A 26,434-nucleotide genomic window follows, 5' to 3' on the forward strand; every position below is an offset into this window, starting at 1 on the left:
AATCTGGACCCAGGCGCGTAGCAAGTCATTATTTTTCGTGTAAGCCCAATAGGCTGCAAAGCTGTATATTTAGATAGTACTGAGAGCTTGCCCAACCTTTTGGCAACAATCATGTGTAAGCCCGGGCGTTTTGTTATAATGGTAGCTACGCCCCTGGGACCAGACAGATCAGTGATTGACATAATGAGCATCGATCTACGCAGTTGGAATACAATGACATACATCAGCCGAGTCAACGAGCCTGACCCCCCGATCCTGTAAGGCGCCTTTTACGACAAGCATGAATTGCTGAAGACAAATTCTGACCCTAAATTCCCGGGTGTGTTTTTTTCGTCGACATACACATGTACAGTTTCAGGTAGTAATTAATTTACTTTACGCCTATGGTGGCTTTTGACCGAGAAATGAAACGTTTATGTATCAACACAATATATTGTGTAGTTTTCATAAAAGACGCCATCACTGACATTGTGGTGTGAGATCGTGACACTGCGACAGTTTGTCTGCAAGACGACCTGCACGATTTAACCTCGGACTGTCGTTTCCGCAATATGTGTTACTTCCTCACAGTCAATCGAGATCACCCAGTGAGGGGGCGGTGGGGTAGCCTAGTGGTTAAAGCGTTGGCTCGTCACGCCGAAGACCCAGGTTCGAATCCCCACGTGGGTAAAATGTGTGAAGCCCATTTCTGGTGTCCCCGCCGTGATGTTGCTGGAATATTGCTAAAAGCGGCGTAAAACCAAACTAGTCCAGTCAGTCAGTCACCCAGTGAGAGGTACAAAACATACCCTGACTTACCATTACATAGCAGTTTCTGAGCAGGCTCATAATACCCAACAGGAAAACTGTTCGTTATGGCTTCCGACAACTAGAGTCATCTCCCTTAGATTTAGTTCCTGTCGCTCACACAAGGACTCTGATTTTTTGTAGACATTTTCCTGTGTTTTATTTTTACTAGAGTTGCACAAGTCTCTAAGGTAAAAAATATTAGTTCAAATGACGATTTCTAAACAATAATAAATAAAGGACTGGGGTCCTTAGACTGTCCGCTTATCTAGACTTGCCTCTTCAAAGGATAGAATTAGCATACATCCATGTGCTTAGCATTCAGTATAGCCTTGGAGCAAGGCTATATTTGTTCATGATCTATACATGATGTTATCATGTTGGTGTTCAGGTCAATATGGAAAAACTACCTCACAATTAGAAGCATATCCCTCCCTCTCTGTACAAAAAATTAAATCATTGATGATATTGTGTGAGTGGTGAGAGAAAATCATTATATTGATGATATTGCTCTATTTATTTCCCCAGCCCTAGCCGTTGTATACTGAATAATCTTATGACTTACACGTTGCTATAAGTCGTATGTACATAGCACCGCAACTAATTGTTTGAAATAAAGATACCACAACAACGTTTTCTTTATCGGTGTTACACACCCACCAGTAAATTACGAATTTATGAAAAGGAATACAGGCACAGCTACTCTATCTTCCTGCAGCTTGGATATGTACATACCCTTCCCTTTATAGCATTTGCGTAACAAATTATGTATAATGGGTGTAACCTTTACGCCACAGATTGTTTGCAGGCTAATGTCACAAATGATATAATACTTTGTACGAGTTGGATGTAGTGGCTGTGGATGTACAAACCTTCACGTAACAAATGGTGTAATGGATAAATGTTTAACATCAACCATAGCATGATGGGCATGTTTGTTTTTTGCTGTTAAACGCTACACTCAGCAGTCCCTAAGCTATATGGCGGCAATCTGTATATAATCCAGTCTCCACCAGACAATCCAGTGGTCAACATCATGAGCATCGATCTACGCAACTGAGATACATGTCTTAACCAAGTCAGAGAACCTGACCACCCGACCCCACTTACGACAAGCATGGTAAGCTCCGTGTTCAGCAAATATGCCTACAGCAAACTAACGGATACAACATACTGACCACTTGTATACTTTAGTAGAAATGTGTATGACAAAATACACGTATAACGAACTAAATTAAGCGGTTAATTTGACAGACAGACAGACAAGTTTATTCAGTAAAGGCCACAGGCCCATCATACAGTCATTTACATATGATATAGAAAGTTTAGTGCACATGCTGTGCAAGAGGAACATTTCTAATGCGCTGAAGTACATGATACAAAAAATACTGACATCTCTTATGATACAGTCATTATGTGTTTTCATAATGTTAATAAAATTGGCATTTGGATGAAAATCAGTCAAATATTTCTGAATATATCTTAACCTTAAATCAGAAAAACGTTAACACTTAAAGAGTACATGGAATTCATCTTCGATAACATTTTTGTCATCCAATTTACAAAATAAACATAATCTCTCATTGTAATTAACTTTATTGTGTATCTTCCAATTGTTAACAGCTAAATTAAAATTACCACATCTAAGTTTAGAGAGTGCAGATCTGAGATGTAAAGTAATATCAGAATTTAAATATATTTCCACATTTAAAACTGTCAATTTGAGTTCGTTGTAACCGTAGTTTACTTATATCGGACATAATGGAAACAGAAAATTCAAGATACTCATTGGATGTAACCTTTGTATCACTAATTTTGATTTATTATTTTAACAACAATAGTCGTATAATTGATATGTAGGTATACATTGTATAATGGACAAAACATTCACGCCTTTACCTAACGGATTTGAAAGAATGTAAAGGATATAATATACAGAACCGTAACGTCACAAATTGTAAAACGGCTCTAACTTTCACGTCACAAATTGGAAAACGGATCTAACTTTCACGTCACAAATTGTAAAACTGATCTAACTTTCTCGTCACATATCGTTGAAAGAGATCCAATCTTTATGCCACAAATTGTAAAACGGATCTAACTTTCACGTCACAGATTGTAAAACGGATCTAACTTTCACGCCACATATCGTAGAAAGAGATCCAATCTTTATGCCACATATTGTAAAACGGCTCTAACTTTCACGTCACAAATTGGAAAACGGATCTAATTTCCATATCACAAAGTGGCTACAATGGACAGATAACCTTCATGTCACAAGTGGTATAATGAATATTATATTGACATCACCGGTTGGGTATACAATGTAAAACCTTCATGACATATAGCCACTATAAAGAAGAATTATATACGCTCAGACTATTCAGTCATGGTTCAGTCGAACCTATTTATCTATTCGCTGCCTGTCCGTCCTTCTATCCTTCCATCCTATGATCCATCCATCGATCCCCATCTACGAATGCATGAATACATACATACATACATACTGACAGACATACTGACAGACATACTGACAGACATACATACATACATACATACTGACAGACAGACAGACAGACAGACATACATACTGCCATACATACATACATACTGCATACATACATGCATACATACATATACATACATACATACATAGACAGCCATACAGACAGACTGCCATACATACTGCCATACATACATGCCATACATACATGCATGCCACATACATACATACATACTGCCATACATAATACATACATACATACTGCCATACATACTGCCATACATACTGCCATACAACTGCCATACATACATACATACATACATACATACATACGCATACATACATACATACATACGCACATACGCACATACGCACATACACAACATACATAATACATACATACATACATACACATACAGACATACATACATACATACATACATACATACATACATACAAACATACATACGAGGGCGTTGGAAACAGCATTGTATGTCGACCCCATTTGCACAATTACAATGGCTCTTTCTCTCTCTTCAGCTGTTAATCGTGACATATTTATCGTACTTGTGTATCATATCATGCATTCTAGGCTCTCTTTATACCCTATAGAATCATTCCACATGTGAAATGGATGCAATTACTGCTTGAATATTGCTGCGTTTTGGCGATTGATATTGCTATGTGTAAACAGAAAATGGAAAAATTTTACTTTGCAAGCAAAAATGTTAACAAAGATAATTTTAAATGTTCCTAAACATTTTTTCACAATATCAAAGACACATTTTACTTGTTTTAAAAGACTGAAATCATAGGAATGATTATTTTACAATTTTACACACTCTACAACAGTTGTTTCTTGATTTAATAGTTGAAAACTGATGACTTTAAATGCTTCATCTTTGTCTCAAACCAGAATTGTATTTCAACCTTTCTTTTGGACATCTAAATCACTGTTTTTGGTTTATTTCAGCATGGACGAAAATAGGACAATTTAACTCTTCTGAAAAAGATGCATTTCACCTAAATATGAATGCATTTGAGAATTTTGTTTCGTGATTTGCATAAAGCTGTGTTGTTAAGCTGTCTTGTAAACTAATACTTTCCAACATATCTTTGTTAGTATTTAAGTAATTCATAAATGTAGGAGGATAACGTTTCTTTGGGCGTTTAGTGTACACATAAATTCAAAATTCGTAATGAATATATATACATGTACATACATATCCAATAACACGACACTATATCGTCTAACAGATAGGATCAACAATCAGATCAGGGTCACTGATTCATTATCTGTAAATCAAAGTACACTCACACAGTATACCGCTCTATCCACCTTTTACATCAATACAGATTGACGTCGTCGACTACACTGTTTGTGTCAAATTGATGTACACGACGATGACGTGAGTGTTGAATGTACTTAGGCTGGGCCCTAGCGTACGCCCTTCCACCCAGAGAACCAGCAACATGAGAGGACACGACGAGAACTCCCGTAGTCGACGCAGGGAGACGTCCCCGTTGCTGCGAGGTAACGTTCTGAATGAGACAGGCCTTAATGTTCGGAATCTCGTCATAGGTAACGTCGTGGTATGTCTGTATTTCATAGCGACAAATTTCCACAATCCCACCATGGACCAGTATCTGTACAGAAGGATGACGGAAGAGGTGTTTGGAAATGTAACCCATCACGAGTCCTTCAATCAGACCTGCTATGTAAACAAGACAGATAAACATTATCTTCTTCAGGAGAAGGCTCAGCAGCTGGCATCCAGAAAACAGATGTATTTCACAATGGCCCGAGGTGTATTTGTAGTCTTGAATATCGTCCTGTTAGGAGCATACTCTGATTTTATTGGTCGGAAAGTGATGTTTATTGTTGCCATGATGGGTTGTATAACCAGGTACTGTACACTGACAGCCATCATCTACTGGGAACTCGACTTCAATTATTACTTCATAGGGGAGATTGTATCCGGTATAACCGGATACGACTACTCCTTCCTGTTGGCCAGTTATGCTTACACCGCCGACAACACACCTCCCAAGAAGACCAGGACTATAGCAATAGCCGTTCTTGAAACAACTCTGAATCTTGCAAATGCTGCCTCCCAAATAGCAAGTGGATTCTTTATTCAAAGAACCGGATTCCTCTACCCTTCGTTCACCTCGGTCATATTGATGTTCCTGGCCGCCATGTTTGTTCTTGTGTGTGTAAAAGAGACCTTGCCCCGAGTAGAAGTGCAACATAAAGACTGTATTGGTCCCTGCAAAAGCATCAAAAGAGTTGTTGGATTTTATCTGTTTGATGATACCAAACAGACCCGGTTGCTGTTTATATTGGCATTGTTGACCTACCTGTTCTTCATCTTGCCTTCCAGCAGTGCATCGAACACAGGCACGCTGTATATGCTGAACAAACCATTCTGCTGGACTCCTGAAACTATTGGGTATTATTCAATGGCGGGCACTGCACTAAAGCAGGTGCTTGGTGTGCCACTTATTAAGGCACTCCAGTACTGTATCAGTGATGAGATTATAGGAATATCCAGCTCGTTCGTGATGGTTGCAGCATATACACTCCGTGGACTGGCTTACACAGACTGGATGATGTATGGGGGTAAGTTGCAGAAGAAACAGCATTTATTACATCATCATCAATCGTTTAATACATTACGTAAATTTAGATCCAACTTGTATGGGTGAGTAGGTCACTAGAGGAGTTTCACATAAGGGTCACCTGGTCATAATATGTGATCGTGTGTGTCATCTTACACCGATAGTGTGTGCTGCAGATTAATATGCAATCAAACACTGCTGTGCATGATTCAGCTGTCATTCACCCTAGATCTCCGTGATATGGCTGATACATAGATGACCCCGACATAAAGCCAAGATTCACTCACTGCCCCTTAATGCAGGCCTTTATAAAGTAAACAGAAACGATAAAACCCTTCCTACGTCTATAAGAAAGCAGTGTCGATTGTACAATTCTGACAATGGGTATGGGATTGTTTGACGCCAAATTCTGCAGCATTACAGCTGTACGACGTGGTCTGTAAACAATCGAGTCTGGACCAGACAATCCAGTGATCAACAGCATGAGCATCGATCTACGTCATTGGGAAACGATAACGTGTCAACCAAGGCAGCGAGCCTGATCCCGTTTATTGCCTCTTAGGACAAGCATGGGTTGCTAAAGACCAAGTCTAACCCTGATTTGTTTGAGTGGTATTCTAGAAGTTGGTGGTATAGAGATGACAAAACGTTATGGATGATCACCTTCTATATTTTGACAATTTCGGAACATATAGATAGATTTTCAAACCATATGCTTGAAAACGGTAAAAAGGTGATCATCCATAGAGTTTTGTCAAGTCTAACCCTGTTTTGCTCAGGTAATCCTAACAGTGCTGGAAGTGATTTCCTACACTTCCGGTGACTAAATGTTCAGGTTGTGATAAAGGATTGTCTAAATCAGTTGCAGGACTGGAGGCTTTCACGTTTGCGATTTCCCCGACGGTTCGAGCCATCATGTCCAGAATGTCACCACGAGACAGACAAGGTATTAATCGTTAGACAGTACTAAAGTACAATATTGTTAAGCGTGTCTTTCTTTGGATCCTATCAAAGACATGGTATTGTGAGTTATATACAAATGCCATCGGTAATGACTTCCCAGAAGCCAATGCTTGTCAGAAGAACCAGGTTTAGTGAAATTATATAGTTACTCTAGATAACCTTGATTTGGTATTAACAAATCTACTACAGAATTATTCAAATGTGTTCCTGATAAAGAAGGACATTGCTGTGTTCGGCTCAAATGTAACCCTTTCTGTCAAGTTCACACTTTTATCCAGTTGGTTATAACTTATGTCACATAGTTTCTTGATTATATATTCTGTTATGTTCTCTCTTGACTATATCTTCTGTCACATTATCTCTTGACTATATCTTCTGCCAGGTTCTCTCTTCACGAGTCTGATGCTAGTCCAAGCTCTGTGTACACTGCTGGGGACGCCAGTTTTCAGCTCCCTGTACCAGTCCACCGTTCAGGTGATGAGAGGAAGTGTCTATCTAGCCATGGCTGGTCTACAACTGCTCTCTGTCGCCGTGTTTATGTGAGTACATGGCAAAGGGCTGCCCGAAACCCGTTTCTACTGTTCTATATAAACAACTATAACACAAGCAATAATGGGCTAAACATTGAGACTAATAATCTACGGAAAATGCAAGAGGAAACCTGTAATCCATTTCTACGTAGGTGACGAAACAATAATCTTTAGAAATCCCTGGTGAAGGTATGAGCATATGGCAACAATTTCAGGGTAGTTCTAGTCATCTCTTTCCTTAAGCCGTACCGTTCAGTACAAATACCTTGCTTTTAACATGGATTTCAGCACATGATCATAATGTACTCACAATCCTTTATCAGAGATTTCCCATGAAATTATTATGTTATTTAATATGGAAAGGGTATGGCAGATTATATTATGTAATATTGATGAATCTTGTTAAGTACAATTGCATATATGTTACAGGGAATGTGTGAAACTGACTCATTCAGGGATTACGTGAAATCCCTGGTTTCACACATTCCCTGTAACATATATACGTACTTCTTGTTTTTTGTTAAATCAAAGCGATCTTGGAAATGAATCAGATTAAGCAAAGGGTTATATAAAGTTTCTGATTAACCTCTTCCAGGTATGCTTGGGTTGCAATCCGATCGCAATCTTTGTACCTAGAAAAATGAGGCATGCCATAGCCAGTGCATTTTGCCTGGTCAAGTGGAGTTGTGATGTCTTTATGCATTCTGATTTCAGAGTGTTCGCCTGTCGGTCACGCGGTGCTGACCATGGTATCTATAACGAAGAGGAAGTGACGATACAGGAAAGCGGGTCTCTGCCATATTCGTCGCCGGGACTGTCGGCGTCGTTCGAGAGAAGTGGTTCCCACGTGCAGTCGCGGGGTGATCTGATATCACAGCCAATCAGAAGCAGCGATCGTTATCTGTCTTCCTACTCGTATTCTTCTGTGGAGTCCTATTAGACTTGATACAGGGAGGCGGTAACTCTGTGTTTCTCGTCCACTGAATGAAATTCTTGGATTCCCTAAATGGGCAATCTTTTTGTTCCGATGGGCGATAACTCTTCCTTTGACATGATGGAAGCGATGTCCAACTTTTCGCTTCCGGTCTGGTCCACGGCTCAATGTGCGCAGCGACAGTTTGCGACATGTAAAGACAGAGTCAACCTCACGCGTTGTCTTGTTGCACCTTCATTGAAAACCGGTCGTTTACAACGAAAATCCTAATCTAACTGACACATGTTTGTGATGATTGAGAGTTTAGAACAGTATCATTTGTTTAATCCCCCAAGTGCAATATTAATTGACATTAAGGACATAATAGGGAAAACTCTATGAAAAAGCGGTAAATTGTCATGGTATTTCCTACGTCAGAACACCAAGAATTGTAAGTCTCAGGTAAAATAGCATCGATGAAATAATGAGAACTCATTCTTATGAGCCTTTGTGTAATTTCCAACAACGATTCCTCGACCATTGCAGCACTGAAATCTAACAAATAGTTCTCATACACTTACCTTAATGTAATACAATCGCAGCGAGATAAGCCTACATCTGCAGGTAACGGGCATCCTTTAGCAGGCTTTTTATAGTCGTTTTATAATTATTATACATTAATGACTGATAGTTGAAGAAATAAGGTGTATAATTTAATGGTTATAAATGGTACGCTCTTATATACGGTTGCTCACACTTCTGATTTCATGTTGTTTGCATTTAAGATATTCTGAACGTACCCACCCGTGAAGATCCGGGTTAGAATAAATCTTCAGTAACCCGTGCTTGTTGTAAGAGGCGACTAACGGGATTGGGTGATCAGGCTCAATGACTTGGTTAACACATATCATTGTCCCCACTTCCGTCGATCGATGGTCATGCTGTTGATCACTGGATTGTCTGGTCTAGGCTCGATTATTTACAGACCGCCGCCATATAGCTGGAATATTGCTGAGTGCGGCGAAAATTAAACTCACCCACTCACTCCAAACTTGCCCTCCATCTATTCATCGAAGCAGTCATTGGGTGGCAGTAATGTTACCAGTCTCCCCAGTTTAAAATAAAAGATTTACCCACAATATTTTATCATTCAGAAAACGTTATGAGTAATTGTATGCTTTGACATATTGATGATGTTGAGATTTGTCTCAACAAGCAAGAAATGAAGGCCTACCTTTGCGGATGTGTATGATACAATAATAGCATTAAATGGCATTTGTGTCTTGTTTTGGTGACATGATGTTGACAATATATTATCCGTTATACACCATTTACTGTCCAGCTATAGCTTTCTATCCTGATTTCTATTCAGTAGTACTCAAAGACCACTCTATTATTATGCCTGTATTTTCAGAATTAATATGCTGTTGGAAATGTGTTAAAAATCAATATTGTTATTGTGACATCAATAAAAATTTAACCCCACAATCAGTCCATTTAGGTGTTTCATGTATTTATTTATATTTTTACATATAACTGACTATAAATGTGTCTAATGACTGCTGAATTGTCATGTAATGTAATATTAAAGGACAAAGGCCCCCCTCATACTAAAAGATCAAATGCAATACTTATTGTAACATTGCACGGTGTTGATATCTATTGATGTAGAGAGAAAATAGATTGACATATTTATTTGTTTGTGTGAGAATTTGAAGGAAAGCTAGGCCGAAACAAATTAAATATTAGCTTTGTCATGACTATTCTAATCATCTGATTTTGTGATGGCAAACTGCTTTCCTTGATGAACTCGGTAAAAAACAAACATTTTATCTAACGTATCAGTATATATTTATTTTACCATCTTAGAAAGTAATATGTGTGAATAGCCTCTCTGCATATACATTGCAAGATGTGTATGGGCCTTTTGCGTTGAGAATAAAAGACGAAACATGTACGCCTTAATGAAACCTTACCTGGTGCAGATGTGCACATGAAAATAATTCGAGATTGTGCCTCAATCCGAATGTCTGATTTAGAATCTATTGTAAATATTTAGTCAGAATATGAAGTGATAATTGCGCGAAACTCACAATACTTATCGTTCATGTGACCAGGTAATGGATATTAAAGATCAACCACTTTATAAATGCATTACAAATCAACAAACATATGAAGAAATGTTCAACATTGCTGAGTGAAAGCAAAGATGTATATACACAGGATTGGAAGCTTCCATTGACAGTCTCGCTCTGATGTGGGACGCGCTCATTTGCCCCAATAGGGGTGGATGCGCGCTATGCATCGTGGGTAATTCGCTAACGCTGGACACCAGAAGGATAGCATCATGTGTGGTATTCTGTCAGATTAATGCAGCATTTAGATATCATTTCATGAATCAAAGGTAAGAATAATCATTACTAAGAACATATACGAAAGCCACCGGCATCTGTTTTCAGTGGATTAACAATTATCTTTGGCTAAGAATCCTTTTGAGACTGCTGGCCAGTCGTGACTTGTTGCGCTGACTTCGAAATCAATATGGTTGACACTCTCAGTTGGCAAAATTGTACATTATGGCCTATTTATGCGTCAATTTACGATGCAGAGGTTGCAGAAAGTCCTTTGTTACTTTGGTCAGATAATGGAACCATTTATCCTCTATGTACTTACGAAGTTGTATATGGTTAAATATATTTGTTATTTATAGATTTTCACTCGCGATTGTGATGACATTTTGTGTCAAATAGAAATATTCAGTGGCATCGTCCATATTGATTGTGAGTTTTTGTCACAATTTCCAAATCACCCCCTGAACCATATTTTCCAGACAAAATGAATTTTAAAATTTCAATTTATGTTTGTTGTATTGATGAAGAGCTTTCTTAGTTTCATGTCAATTTCGCCCTCAAAACTTGTAATTAAAAAAGTTCAATTTTATCTGATCACTTTTCACCTATGGCTATGTGTACATGATGTATGATACTATCACTATCAGTAGTCTTGATATTTCTTGAATACATAGTACTGTTTTATACAAATATACAGAAAATTCAATAATACTATGAATAATGACCCACTTTTACACCGGACGTTACACAATCGTTAATATGCAAACTATTTGGGCAAATGAATACCACCATTCACTCTCCACACAAACAACTTTAATAATTAACTCCACCGCCTTTCCGCTGTCTCTCCCACCCCTGTCTCTCCATTAACATCCATATGTTAGCTACTTGGTAGATCACAATGACCACGTAACAAACAGTTCTGTCATGGCATCGTAAAGTCAGCTCCATCCATAGTTATATCTGTTCCAATATTTTTATAGCTTATGTTGTTTTCTCCCTGGAGTGTTTCAGTGAGTAATAATTAATTATTAAATATATCCATTACTATTCATTGACATGTATTCTTATTTACATAATATTTGTAAAAAATTTATTTGTATGTGATGTCATTGTAATTTATTGCACTTTTCAGAAAAGACTGCAATGAGAGTGCCGGATGGGAAACTGCATGGGAGAATTTCTATCTAAAAGACAGCAATCCCTCGCCTTCCACACCCCATTACAGGGAAGTGACAAGATTCTGACAACTGTTCTGCCAATGAGTTTTATGTTGTTCTCCACAAAGTATTCCAGTATAATGCTGAAGATGAACTGGATGTGATTGTTTTTAGACTGTTTACTGAGAGGACATCTGCACGCTGTGTTTCCCTTATGGATGAAGTTAAGCAATATCTATCAGCCTTTGGACACTTACTGTTTTCTGGTGCAAATAAACATGGTTTGAGATTTGTTCAACCATATGATCATGAACCTAGCCAGGTTATGAGACTGACTTTGATCATCAATTAGTCGTTGAAACCAACTTTATTTAACCATGGCAAGGATGTAAATTCTAATCATGATTTTTGGACTGGTCTTCCACATATATATCATTCTGTGAAAGACATCCAGAAGTTACAGTCCAAACTGGAGCGCTGGGGCATTTGCATGGGAAACCTTGAGGCTCAGTATGTATCCATGGTGCCGTCAGGTGTTGGAATTTACAAGAGTTCAAGTTATGTCTCTGCTGTTGCCTACAGGGAAGATATCCATGCTATCAGAGGTGACATTCCATACGAGTCAACAATACGTTCAACTAATTGCTGTCCACTGGTTCAATCAAAGAGGAGGTGCAAACACTGTGACCTGTACAGAAATACTCTGCGGAAAAAGGATTCACGTCAAAAGGCCCACACTAGCTGTGTCAACATTTTTCTCTGAAGAAATCACCCCACAGCACTATGAACTGAATTCATCTTGTTAAAAAAAATAATATGCTAAAAACTGAGAAGAGATCAATTCAAGCAGAACTTGACCGACTTATAAGACGTGTGCTTGATGTCATCAAAACAAAAGGACATGTGTTAAGCGGCAGTGAAAACAAAGAACTTCTAGAAATTGTGGAACAATACACAAGTGATGCCGAGAGAAGTTATCCAGACGAAAATTCTACTCAAAGGCTCTTCTGGGACCAACAGCTAAAATATGCTAAACTCAAAAACAAATCAACAATGAGGTGGCACCCTATGATGGTAAAGTGGTGTTTGCATTTACGTAGCAAAAGTCAGAAAGCTTACAATGTGGCCAGAGATTCTGGATTTATTGCTCTTCCAAGTACCCGTACCTTATTTGACTATTCACATGTCTTGCCGAGTACATGTGGCTTTCATGAAAGATTTACTGAACATCTGATAGAACAGGCTGAAAAATGTGGAATGTACAAGGAAGAAGGGAAATCCTCTGTTGGGATCACCCAAGATGAAATTAAAGTATCAGAAGGACTGGTTTATGACAACAAAAGCGGCGAGTTAGTGGGATATGTAGAGCTGGACAAAACTGGGAATGACATCAGTAATATGGACAATCTGCTTAGTGGCAGTGATCCCAAACTTGCAAAATCCAATCTGGTTGTTATGGTGAGAGGCATCACTACATCTTTGCAGTATCCATTTTCTGTCTGGCTACTGATGGAATAATTTCAGCGACTTTATACCCTCCCATATGGGAAACTGTGAGAATACTAACAATTGAGTGTGGGTTAAAGCCATTGTTTATTACATGTGATGGGGCAACACCTAACAGGAAATTGTTCAAACTACATCGTAATGAAAAGTTGCAGAATACGTTTTGGACTTTAAACCCATATTCGCTTCCCACCAGGAAACTGTACTTCATATCTGATGTCCCACACTTACTAAAAACGACAGGAAACTGTTTTTCAAATTCAAATTCGTCACATGAATCGTTTTATTCGACTGTCTTAACACTAGACATTTAGAGGAGGCAAAACGCAAGAGGAACCCAGACCTAGAGTCATATAGGACACCAGATGACTCGAGATTTCATTATCTGACTGATGAATTTCTACAATATTTCAATGACTGGGAAATGGCAGTAATGAATAGGGCAGGACCATATACTCTACGGCAGAGAAAAAATATGAAGCTGAGTCAACAGACATTGAATGGTCTCCATATCAGTGTGAACTCCATTGTAGAATGCACTAAGTTTCTTTTGCAAGAAGGAGCAAGTTTTGTTATGATTCACAGATTTAATCAGGATCCCCTTGAGGAACATTTCGCTCATTATAGACATAAAGATTGATCGAACGGCAACCCAACAGTTTTTGATGTCCGCAACACTCTTTCTCAACTCAGAGTAATTGGATCTGAAGCACTTGCTCCTATTCGGGAAAATATTACCAAAAGAAGACAACAGGGACCACTTGCTGTGGACAATACCCCACTAGCAAAATGGCTGAGATAATCAAGTGACATCCTATTTCATGATTATGACTGAAAACTTTGAAACGCTCAACTTCAAGGCGAGACAATCTGTTTTAAGTGGGACAGAGACATAATTCTACTATTCCCATACATATCTCCAGAGAATTCACCAATCTATGAAGGCTGTGACGATGATGGTATCTCCACACTGGAGGATTACTTTTACAGAGTGAAATCAGGCTATCCAGGGCCCCTATTTTATCGAAAGGATCCTAGCCCTAGGATATCCTAACTTTGATCCTAGTGTCTAGGATAGGTGTCCTGCCTAATTCTCAAAGTATCCTAGCGCTAGGATGCACATATTCTTTCGATCTACAAAAGAGATTTGTTCAATTCTTACCTAATCTAGGCCTTTTTAATTACAACATTGCTCTTTCCAGTCACATTGCCGAGAAATGTCAATGTCAAGGCCAACTTGATAGGGGAAGTATCTCCTGTTTTTTCCTAGGTGAATTTTTCAGTTTGTGAGATGATGCATAATTAGAGTTCAAGTGGTGATTTTCATAAAAAAACAAATACACTGGAAATACTTTTTGCACATATCTTTAATATCCTTATTGGTATTTTTTGGCAGACTTTCAAACTCTGAAGTAAAAATGTAATCGCCTTGTCAAAAAATGAATTTTCAAAAACTTCAAAAGTACTATATAATGTGATGGAAATATCGAATAATTTCCTTTAGATCTATTAAGTCCATCAAAAGCTGAATTTCCTTATAATTATGGGTTTTTTTATGTAATGAATCATGGATAATATTTAGGGGAATCCCCAACTTAATGAGGGTATTTCTATCTAACCTACTGAAGAGCTCGCTATCCTATCTAGGATAGGTAGCACAAGTTAGGACAGGGAGAGGATCGTTTCGAGAATGGGTCTTATCCTAACGATGTCCTAACTTCTGTCTTAACTACTTAGGATCTGTCGTAGCTGGGACACTTTCGAGCATAGGGGCCCAGAGGAACATGTCTTCCTAGTTGGTGATCTGAATGTCAGAATGAATGACTTTCTTATACATTCCTGATGACATTGTTGAATATGTGTATGATGCAGATGTACTACCCCATTGATGTGTTAGACACTCCAAGGAAGATGAGAGATAATAATTAACAGCATAATAACTATGGTATTAAATTTGCTGAACTGTGGTGCAAGTATGATTGATGACATGTTGGCATCTTCATCACTCTTTCCTTATAATAGATACTTTGGTACTGGTACACTAGATTTTTCATGTTACTTTCTATTATACCGTTCACTGGATATCTCTTGTAACCATGTAGATAGCCATATGTCTGGTAACTGTGGTAACAGCTGTAATGACCCTAAAGAACATGGACTAAGTTTGTATGGTTAAAAGATTATGAAAATACCTTGTACAGACAGATGTATTCTGGCATTGATGGCTCTGTATCTTTATTTGTAAAGTTGTCACATGATGCTGCAAGTCATACTATGGGTGTATATCCACCAAGGTTTACAGATGATTGCAACCAAAATTAGAGGTGTTAGAGCTCATAGAGATCATTATCAAAGTCTGGATATATATTGTTTTGAGGAATAGTTTTAGGTATGTATTTAAAGCTAAATGGGAGTGGTATTTCAGTAAGAAGAAGGTGGTTGAAGCCAGCAAGGATTCAATATTTGCCCTGTATTTTAAGTGAGATCGTAAAAATGATCCAAAGAATTACAGAATCATTTCACTTATAGATTCCACTTGTGAGATATTAATGTCTGTTATGAATAGCCACCTTCAAGTATGGTGTGAGGTGCATAATATTAGTGGATCAAAAGCTGGTTATAAGGCTAATTACTCTACAAGTGATCACATATTTTCCTTGCAGCCCTAACTTCAGAAATACATTAGCAAAATGGATGGAATACTTTATTGCCTGTTTATAGATTTTAGATAATTTCAATTGTGTAAATTTATTTAAGATATTTGATTGTATGATCAGACCTATACTATGCTATGGATGATAAAAATTGATGCACTTCTTACTGGAATACCATGGAATCGGTCCACATCAAAGTTTGTACAAATGTATTTAATGTTGGACAATCTACTTGTAGCAATATGGTTTTATGGAATATGGAAGAGTACCTTTGCAATTTGCATTTATGTTTAAGGCTATTCGAGCCTTTCTTGTGTTTAATGTAGATTACTTTATATGCCTGATAATGGCTTACCAAAACAATGTTATCTTATCTTTATATAATGTAGGTCACGGTTCATGGACAATAAAGATAAAACATATTCTATTTCAATATGGATTTGGCTTTGTTTGCATTAGTCAGGAACTATGGGATCGAAAAGCTTTAGTTAATGATTTTTAATCAAACATTGTATGATAATTTATTTCAGTCACGGTATTCATCTATACAGGCAACCCGTAAAGATTTTATTCTATTTCAATTCTATTTTGAATGTTGTAAGTTTACGTTAGAATTTGAAACTGGTATATATGAAAATGTTATTCTTGAGGAGGGGTAGTGCAAATCATGTAAATACAAGGGTATGTTTCTAGTGAAAGATGAATGGCATGTATTTGATATATGTGAAACATATTCTGTGTACATTATGAAATATTTTAGCATTTATCACACCATTAATAACTTTGCTGCAGTGATAAACAGTGATGTAATATGGCTATTTTTGTACCATGTAAATAAAACAAGAAAAACGTAAGTGGACATTGTGTACATAATTGTGATGAAGTTTGTATTTTTTGCTGGAGGTCTTTTGCTGAATTAAACCATCTGTCTGTTTGCCTGTCTGTTTGTCACATAGTGATGATCAGAAACAGTGAACTGAGATACTTTCCATTCAGTGTTAAACATGTATTGACTTTGCACGGTTAAATAGGAACAAATGGATTTACATCTCCACAAAAAATATGTATCTGACATAATGTTTTTGTAATAAATAAAGGGACACAAATCACCTAATAATAAAAAATCCCAGATAAATGAAAATGTCATATTTATCATGTTAATCATTGTAAGGTCTCAATCGTTTTCTCAGAGACTGGGATTTCTTTCCTTTCAAAACTGATTTGGCATTTTCCGTCTGGGTTTGGCACGTGTTTTGCAACGGCCCTTTCACGGAGTCTTAGGAATAGATCCACAATGTTCTCTAAGATTGCTGTTTTTAATTTATCCTCAGAATCAGTTAGCTTGTCCCAGTAGTATGAAACCGTGATGTCTTGCATGATTGTCTCTTTCAGTGCTGTCTTTTGAATCAGTGTTGCGATCATATAAATTAGATGCCTGTCTGCATATTGTCTCAATTTTTCGGACCAGAAAGAAAAAGATATCACCTCAGTCTTTCAGTCCACCACGATTCAACCTTCAGAGTCCACTTTTTTAACTTGGTTACAAAATCAGGAGACATCTCAGTAGATGAGGCTCAAAGGTTTTTCAGAATTAATGCAGAGGCTGCATTTCCATTCTTTTTCGAAATTTTCTCCATGGCATAAATCAAATATCCTGATATGTAGAAGAGCACAGAATTGTCTTGGTCTGTAAATGATTCTGCAGACTTCTCTGTTTACTTCTGCAGACTTTTAGTAAAATTGTTAACAGCGCATCTGAGGAGGTCATCCAGCAGACCCTGACTAAAGAGGTGAACATGCATTTCTGTCTGTTTTGAAACTTTCATGATCACAGATCTTAAATTGGCACAAAATTTAAAGTTTGTCCTCATTGCATGAAATTTACTAAACATTAATTCCTTGTCTGACGGGAAAGAGCTTGTCTTGCCTAAAACTGCCAATGTATCCAGTAATGGTGGTTTAATTAATGTTTCGAGATGTTGCATTGTGACAGGTGAAGAAATCACTGCTTTGCTGATCTCAATCATGATACCTCAGGATTTTGATGTGATCGAATTGTGGTTTGGGTTGTTGCACACTTCGGAGACCGCAGACTCAAGCAGTTGTGCAAATGACTTGTCAGTCAAGGTTGCTATGCTGCTTGATGTGTTTGTGACACCCTTGTTGTAGACAGGTGTAGCAGCAATATCACCAACTTTCTGTGTGTCTGACACCTTGTGCTGACTGACTGGAGTAAAATTAATTATATTAATATTGCTATTCTCCAGTTGCTGATTAAAACTGTATGTACAGATAACAGTAGGTAACGTGTAATTATTATTAAAAAAAACAAAACATTTTTTTACAGATTAACATTCAATGCAGCAGAGATGGTTCGGTGCCTTATTATTATTTTTTTTGTTAAGCATTACCTATAAACACCTTTAATTAACCATGATCTGTGCTCAAAAAAAATTTTATTCAGTGAATATGCTGTGGCCTTAATTTGGATCAATATGACTGCATTTAGTCTGACCATCACCTATCTGGAAATATTCACCATATTAGTACTCTCACCTATTACACCGGGTCGTTTGAGTTTGTTGACGACAGGAACACTGAACCCTGACACGGACAAATACTGTTTGGGGCACAGTGGACACTGGTAGCATGTCTTCTTTACGGAAGATGTGTCTGTGTTTTTTGTCTTGGTCTTAGATCGTTCGGTAGATTTATCTTCGTCATCTGACCATGAATCCGAGCTGAAGTCTAATTCGTACTCTGTCCATTCACCCAACATTGCCGATAAATCGACATCGGATTCGTCCCAATACAAGTAATCTGACATTGTATGTGTTGGTAGATATATAACGATCGCGCTTATATTACATAGATGCGTGAATGAGCAATGCAACTATAGAACGTGTGACATGCACACACACATGACGTTTTGCGTCGAGAAAACTTCTGACAGCTGCGTTATCCGGATGTTTTGGTAAGTAAGGAAAGCATTGCGCAAGCGCAAGATGGTCAAAAGTTAACTCATCGCGAGTCGCGGCTGGGGAACGTTATCACTCGTTATCAATGAACACGGTCAGCTTATGCGGCGCACATCGCCTAAGGCTTCCAATCCTGTGAATATACGTCCTTGGTGAAAGCTAATGAAAACAGTATTAGGTTTGTGTCGTGCCCGTTCGCCATTGACGACCTTGACCTTAACCTGCCCCGCACTAAAATGAGCAAGGGAGATCATTGGCTATAAATAAAATATGCCCCATCAGATCGCTGACTCTTTTCAGTGCGGGGCAGGTTAAGACCAAGGTGGTCAAGGGCGAACGGGCACGACACAATCCTGTTTGCGATGAATAGATGTACGTAAATTCATTATGACAGTAAGGTGTAAGTATCTCCGAAAGAATGGCGATAAGCACACTGACATGTGCCATGTTTTGGTTCAAGTCGTTTGGGTATAGTGTGAAATAACCAAGAAAATTGGTGAGTAACCGCTACAAATTCTGAGCGGGGATTTTGGCTCGGGAGTTTCATTGAAATAAGATTCATACGAGTTACAGGAGTACAGTTAAATTACTGTAAATAAATATTTTTGCTGCTGTTGTCTCTGGTACATATGGGCGGTGGGGTTAAAACGTTCGCTCGTCAAGCCGAAGACCCGTGTACGATTCCCTACATGAGTACAATGTATGAAGCCCATTTCTGGTGTCCCCCGCCTTGATATTGCTGGAACATTGCTAAAAGTGGCGTAAAACTAAATTCACTCACTCAATCAATCAATCTCTCTCTCCCTCCCTCCCTCACTCACTCACTCTGGTGCATTGTCGTTATCATTAACTTATTGCCAAGAGTTTCATACGCATAGTTGTGATGTGATAACGCTGCGTATCTGGACGTCATAACATACCAGGGGCAATGTATTATGAAGATATATATACTAAGCAGCAAAAGAAACGTCAGTTTGGAATTTTCCTTCGCAGAAACGGATAACTGTATACTCATTTAATGTTTTGACTGTATATTTTTGACAACATATCCAACTTTACCTGAGCAAAGACATTCCTTCCCAAACTCAAAATGGTCTCAAAAACGCAACCTGATCTCGGAGACGGTACGGTGTTCTCCATGTTTTTCATGCAACTCATGCTGCACGTGCAGTTCACAAGGACCAGCCCTATAAAATGCACCCCCAAACCTGGTTGAAACATTCACATTACAACGTCAGCAGGATGCCGCAACTCACGACAGCTTAGAGGAACCAGGCGCTAGGAAGACTTAAAGCTGTCCACACTGCACAAGCCGTTGCCAATCACTTCCAGGTCAACGTTCGGACCATCTTCAGGCTGCAGCAATTGTTCCGGGCCACCAACATCCCAAATGGCATCCCCGTACTGGCAGACCAAGGGTGACCACAAGATGACAAGACCGCCATGTTGTGCGACAGCATGTACAGAATCTCTTCATGCCGGCATCCGAAACAGCACGCCAGACAGTAGGAACACACGGAAGACCAATCAGTACTGATACAGTACGCCGACGTCTTAACAGCGGGAACCCCCATTGCCGTAGACCTTACCGTGGACCTATCCTCACCCCTCGTCATCGGCGTGAACGTCTACAGTTTGCTCTACAACACCAAAACTGGCGATACAGGCAATGGAGAACTGTTCTGTTCACAGATGAGAGTCGGTACTGCGTATCAACTGCAGATGGCAGAACAAGAATATGGCGACGACGTGGCCAGCGTTACTCAGACCAATGTGTTATGGAAAGAGACTCATGGGGAGGTGCAAGCATCATGGTATGGGGTGGAATAGACCTGAACCAGAGAGTGGGTTCTGTGGTGTTCCAGAACCTTGGTCCAGGGAGAGGAGGCGGCATCACAGCGGTGCGCTACATCGACCAAGCTCTCAGACCCCACGTCATACCACATTTCGCACGTCACCGGAACAACATTTTCCAGCATGATAACGCCAGGGCCCATACTGCCAGAGCTACACGGGACTTCCTACAGCAGAACGGTGTCAACATTATGCAGTGGCCAGCCCTTAGTCCTGATTTAAACCCAATTGAACATCTTTGGGATGAAATTCAGAGGAGACTGAATAATGTCATACCAAGGCCGAACACAGCTGATTTATTGCGCCAGAGTGTGGTTCCAGGTGCCAATGGCCTTCATCAATCGATTGGTGCACTCCATGCATAGACGCTGTGCTGCAGTTATTGCCGCTCGTGGTGGTCACACTAGATACTGAAGTCAAGAGTCTGAACGGACTGCAAACATTCACGTTATGTCTTTGAACTGTGCTGAGTTATTCATTGATGTGTCAGGATATTGTACACAAAAAATGTTTTTGATCCGCTTATTATGTCCATTTCTGTAATGATTTGATTACAGTGCCTATCTTATTTTGAATTCGTACTGACGGGTTTTTCTGCTGCTGAGTATACTTATACCAGTACACGGATTGATATGGTGTGTACGGAACATGCGCATTGCGTATGCACACAACGTTTCCTGCTACGGTGTAGGCAAGGCCGCGTTGGACAACAGCTACCATCTTTAACGTCTCAAGGTGTGACGACACCATCGACCTTCACCTTCAAAAGAGGCGTTCGTTTCTCGAGATCACGGGGGCCGATCAGCTCATTATCTTTTGTACTGTCGTGTGGGATGTTGTCACGAGACACATTGTTATCAATACGGGCATAGTTTCTATGTGTGTCATGTAAGCAATCTATTAATCCCATACCTCAGAACAACTACATTCACCACTATTTACAATGGAGACGAAACCACTTCTACAAAAACCCAGGAAGGAGGAATCCCTCCTGAATATCAGGAACTTAGTGATGGGAAACATTGTAGCTGTTCTGTACAATATTGCGTCAGCCTTCCATGCCCCGACTCTCGACCAGTACCTCTATAAACGGGTGTCGTTGGAAGTATTCGGCAACAACACAGGTGACAGTTTCAGTCCAGCCAACGTTACCTGTTTCACCAACAAAACATCCGAAGGCTACATTCTTCAGGAAATGGCCCAGAAAGCGACAGCAAACCAACAGATGTACTTTTCCCTCGTTAATAAAGCTGCAGCATTTTTTGGATCTCTAGTTCTTGGATCGTATTCTGATTATTTCGGCAGGAAAGTCGTGTTCATTTTACCAGCCATAGGCGACATGCTGAGGAGTGGACTGCTCACGGCCATCATCCATTGGGAACTGGATCTGAATTGGTACTACATCGGGGAAGTTCTCTGTGGATTGGGCAGTACGAGTAACGGTATACTTCTTGCTAGTTATGCTTATGCCGCAGACAATACGCCACCCCGAAAGTCTCGGACAATAGCTATAGCAGTCATAGACACAACCAGGAACATTGCGTATGCTGGAACCAGTGCTGCCACAGGGTTCTTCATACAGGACATTGGGTATTTCTACCCATCCCTCGTGTCTGCTGCCATCATGCTGGTGCTCATTCTTGTTGTAGTCTTTTTCATAAGAGAGAGTAAACATTCTCTCAAACAGACCCACAAATCGAAGGTGAACCTTACCCAGGGGATAAGGGACGTGGTAGGAATGTACCTGTTTGACAATACCTGTCGGGTACGGAGTCTTTTCTGGTTGGGTCTAATGTGCTACTTCTTCTCCCAGATGAGTGTTAATGGACAACTCAATATAAACACTTTGTTTATGTTGAACCTACCGTTCTGTTGGACGCCGGAAAAGATTGGCTACTTCACAATGGCATCTTCGATGGTGACCCAGGTTCTCGGTGTGCCGATGATCAAGGTCCTGCATTACTGTATAGGGGACGAGGTCATTGGCGTCCTCAGTGCCTTTACCGTCACAGTTGCCGACCTTTTGCATGGCTTTGCAACAACAGACTGGATGATGTATGGATGTAAGAAATAACTTCACATTTTGAAATGTTCAGTTGGTATGAAACTGTATATAATATAAACGTTTAATTTATTTTGTTTGTTGTTTAATACCGCACTCAGTAATATTCCAGCTATAAGGCGGGTATAAACGTTTTAGCATATTCTTAACTTTGTCCCAAGTTGATTTCCAGTTTCTAAATTCAAGATGCAATGGCGGGAGCCTTTTCTTTTGCTGCCGTACCAGTGATCAGAGCAATAATGTCCAGAATGGCCCCGAAAGACAGCCAAGGTATGTGCTGAGTTTCACAATTTCGTATAAATACTTTCATTGTAAGATGTATTCCCTAAAACGTTCGCGAACACCTGGTGTCATTGTCATTTTAGTGATCCATTCATGTATTTTTCACAGCTATTTTCTGCTTTACACCAAACGGTTTCTGGGGATAGTTAAGACTATCTATAGTTTTATAGTCGGCTGCGTTCATTGTGTGCCGTAAGTGAAGGACATTGAATGCTCCAGATCCTGAGATACCAGTGATATATGCGTACCACACATCAGCACACATCAATAGGGCCTGTAAGTAGGTCGCGGGACTTGGCGAGACCTTACTACTTCCGGTAACAAACAACGTTTCACACCTTTTCGAATGGTCTCATGGCTGTCAGTTGACAGTAAGGAAAAGATCATCCTTGCAGGAATAACAAATTTCCGATCTAACCATCCCCAAATTTGCCAAATATTACGATTGTCATCAGCTGTGACAGTCAAGCATGGCTTGGGCGATGCAGAGTCTACCCATTAAATGCATTGTTCAATGCGACATCCTTGTTCATTTCCACCAACGACAGATGAATTGGTATTCAAATGTTAATATAATAATAATAATAATGCATTTGTTTAGCGCCTAATGTCCAACCAGTGCTGCTCAGTGGCGCTGTGCAGAGAAAGTGGAGAAACTTAGTAGGTAGTTTTTAGTTGGCCCCTAAATGCTTCCAGGGAAGATACTGATCTCAGTTCAACTTGCTAGCTCTGTCTCCCATGGATGTTTTTGTAGCTGGCATTTTCAGGCTGCCTCATTTCTCAGACCTCAAGACACGAGTTGGACGATAGATTTCGATTATACCTTTGAGGTAAGCTGGTGAATTGATGTCATAGAGGGTTGAGTAGGTGATGCAAATTATTTTGTACCGTATTCTCCTCTTTACTGGGAGCCGGTGCAACGACCTCAGCACAGGGGTGATGTGTTCCTGACATTTTGTCCTGGTTATGATCCTGGCAGCTCTGTTTTGTACAAGCTGGATATGTTGGATTGCTGCTGCTCTGACACGAGGGAGTTCACAGTAGTCTAGGCGTGAGATGACGTATGACTGAACTAAAATTTTGGTTGTGTCAATGTCCAAATAGCGGCGGATTTTTCCTATTCGGCGGAGATGAAAGGTTGCTGATCTTGCTGCTGTTAGGGCTTGTGATTCTGGTGACATTGAAGAACGGAAAACAACACCCAGATTCTTCACCTGGGGCACAGGGCAGATAGACTGATCTTCAACTGTGAGACTACACTCGCCTATTTTGCAAAGCTGCTGCCTAGTTCCAATGATCATGAACTCAGATTTGTCGTCGTTGAGTTTCAGAAAGTTGTTTGTCATCCATATCTTGATGTTAGCGACACAGCTCTCCATAACATCTTTTGCGTGTTCAACATTAGCTGGTGTAATTCCTATGTAGAGTTGGTTATCATCTGCATAACCATGGAATTTTATGTTGTGACTTCGGATGATATTGCCCATTGGAAGAATGTACAGTGAAACCAAAATCGGACCAAGCACAGAGCTGGTGGTATTATAACAATACTTTCCAATAAGGTATCATCAGTAATGCGTAAATTCTGTAACACTTCAAAAACATCCAGAACAAACTCAAAACAAACACTTTATTCGGTCGCTTTGACACTTCAGATTTCAATATTGAAAATAACTCTTCCGGATTGCTGACACTCTGATAATGTTCGGGGTTTTGTTTTGGTTTTGTATGTGTTGTTATATACCATTCAAAAACAGAAGGGGGTATTGGATTACAAGATTGATAAAATTCAAATGATGAAGCCAAGGAGGAAACAGATGATGAAGAGAAATTAAGGGAAAATGTGACAATTTATTCCATTCCATTGGAAATGTTTCATCTGTATGGATATATATTACGTTTTCTCACATGCATTGGCATTGACCAGTGGTATGCTCGCAAAATGGAATATCCCCTACTTTTTTTTAATGGTATATTATGTGGTCATATGTTCTTATGTTTTTATTTCCCAGAGTGTAGGTTATCTAATGGTGTCAAAGTGGATGTTGAATGAACAAACGTGTGTTTCAGGATCTCTGTTTACAAGTCTCACCCTGGCTGACCACGTGGCTGGGTTGATCCTCAGCCCTTCGTTTGCTTTCATCTACGAGGCCACCATGAACTTTATGCGAGGTTTTATCTACCTTGTCTTCGCCAGCACTCATCTAGTTGCATTTGTGCTATTGATGTGAGTATGTCTCCAGCCGAAATACCTTTTGCGTAATACTGTCCCTTAGCTGCGCCAGGATCCGATGATAACGTATTCGAGCCCCACTATGATCTGATTTTGATCCTTCAGTAGCTCTATACCCGTGTTCTATTTCACTAAATTGATAAAATGCTGACTTGCGCCGTACTTGGTTTGCCGGCAATAGGATAGATAGATACCACATGGCGATATTACTAAAATATTGTTCCAACTGAGTGAGTGAGTAAGATTTTACACCACCTTTAGCAATATTCCAGCAAATATCACGGCGGGGGACATAGAAATGGGTTTCACATTCAAGTAGTACACATGCACGGAATCGAATCCAGGTCTTCAGCGTAACGAGCGAACGCTTCAACCACTAGATTACCCCCAACGTCCTTGTTCCCAGAGACACAAAACATAAATGTGTATATTGAGATATAAGACTCCACTATAATCGATGTGGTATCACAGACATCTGAATACGACATTAATAAGCTATTTTATCTTTTCCTTCAGATTGTTTGCATGTTTGACATATAAGCACAACAGGCGTATTGAACACGAGGACACTGTGACAATACAGGACAAGGAATGGCCTCAACAGTCTTCCCAAAGCAACCTGGCACAGAGCACTGAAATGTGAAGAACACTTCAGGCATTGAGCCAACGATGTCATTCGTCCACCACCGATACTATGCAAATATGTCATGTACATAATAATGTTTGAATGAATAAAATTAAATTAAAAACTATCCATTCATGTTTACATGTGTCATCAAAATTATGAATGAGCAATGCAATCATTCATTCAAAAGCAGTACCATAGAGGTCAGACTTTTGCTTACAAAATCAACAAACTTGATGCAGGTGTTGTAACATACATGCATCAAAACAGTTGTCGACATTGTAAATTGCTAAAGTTACCAGTTATTTTCGGAAGCACTGCTGATTTCCTATAACAACATCTAATTGATATGTTATGAAAGAATATTCCAATCTTCTCGTAGATAGAGGGACAAAGACAGACAGATCGGGGG

General features: G+C 39.4%; 3 protein-coding genes across 3 annotated transcripts; all 3 read left to right on the top strand.

Moving 5' to 3' along the window:
* The first annotated feature begins 4,630 nt into the window (after positions 1-4,630).
* Positions 4,631-9,229, top strand: LOC124283203 (solute carrier family 46 member 3-like). Its single transcript, XM_046719234.1, has 4 exons — positions 4,631-5,912; positions 6,774-6,857; positions 7,257-7,413; positions 8,119-9,229. The coding sequence occupies exons 1-4, from the start codon at positions 4,763-4,765 to the stop codon at positions 8,342-8,344; spliced, it is 1,617 nt and encodes a 538-aa protein (XP_046575190.1). The 5' UTR covers positions 4,631-4,762; the 3' UTR covers positions 8,345-9,229.
* Positions 9,230-21,763: 12,534 nt separating this feature from the next.
* On the top strand, positions 21,764-22,894 carry LOC124283222 (solute carrier family 46 member 3-like). Its single transcript, XM_046719251.1, has one exon. The coding sequence runs from the start codon at positions 21,764-21,766 to the stop codon at positions 22,892-22,894; it is 1,131 nt and encodes a 376-aa protein (XP_046575207.1).
* A 216-nt stretch (positions 22,895-23,110) lies between these two features.
* LOC124283180 (proton-coupled folate transporter-like) lies at positions 23,111-26,099 on the top strand. The gene is made up of 3 exons (XM_046719210.1): positions 23,111-23,152; positions 25,235-25,391; positions 25,914-26,099. Exons 1-3 carry the CDS (start codon positions 23,122-23,124, stop codon positions 26,038-26,040), a joined length of 315 nt encoding a protein of 104 aa, XP_046575166.1. The 5' UTR covers positions 23,111-23,121; the 3' UTR covers positions 26,041-26,099.
* The last annotated feature ends 335 nt before the right edge of the window (positions 26,100-26,434 follow it).

This window comes from Haliotis rubra, unplaced genomic scaffold, assembly GCF_003918875.1.
Source record: "Haliotis rubra isolate DU_JTF1 unplaced genomic scaffold, ASM391887v1 Scf310, whole genome shotgun sequence".
Classification (NCBI taxonomy): Eukaryota; Metazoa; Mollusca; class Gastropoda; order Lepetellida; family Haliotidae; genus Haliotis; species Haliotis rubra.

Coding starts and splice junctions, on each gene's coding strand:
- LOC124283203 (XM_046719234.1), top strand. CDS start 4,763: ATGAGAGGACACGACGAGAACTCCCGTAGTCGACGCAGGGAGACGTCC. Junction 6,858..7,256: donor GTCACCACGAGACAGACAAG/GTATTAATCGTT, acceptor ATCTTCTGCCAG/GTTCTCTCTTCACGAGTCTG. Junction 7,414..8,118: donor CTCTCTGTCGCCGTGTTTAT/GTGAGTACATGG, acceptor TTCTGATTTCAG/AGTGTTCGCCTGTCGGTCAC.
- LOC124283222 (XM_046719251.1), top strand. CDS start 21,764: ATGGAGACGAAACCACTTCTACAAAAACCCAGGAAGGAGGAATCCCTC.
- LOC124283180 (XM_046719210.1), top strand. CDS start 23,122: ATGTCCAGAATGGCCCCGAAAGACAGCCAAG. Junction 23,153..25,234: donor GGCCCCGAAAGACAGCCAAG/GTATGTGCTGAG, acceptor CGTGTGTTTCAG/GATCTCTGTTTACAAGTCTC. Junction 25,392..25,913: donor GTTGCATTTGTGCTATTGAT/GTGAGTATGTCT, acceptor CTTTTCCTTCAG/ATTGTTTGCATGTTTGACAT.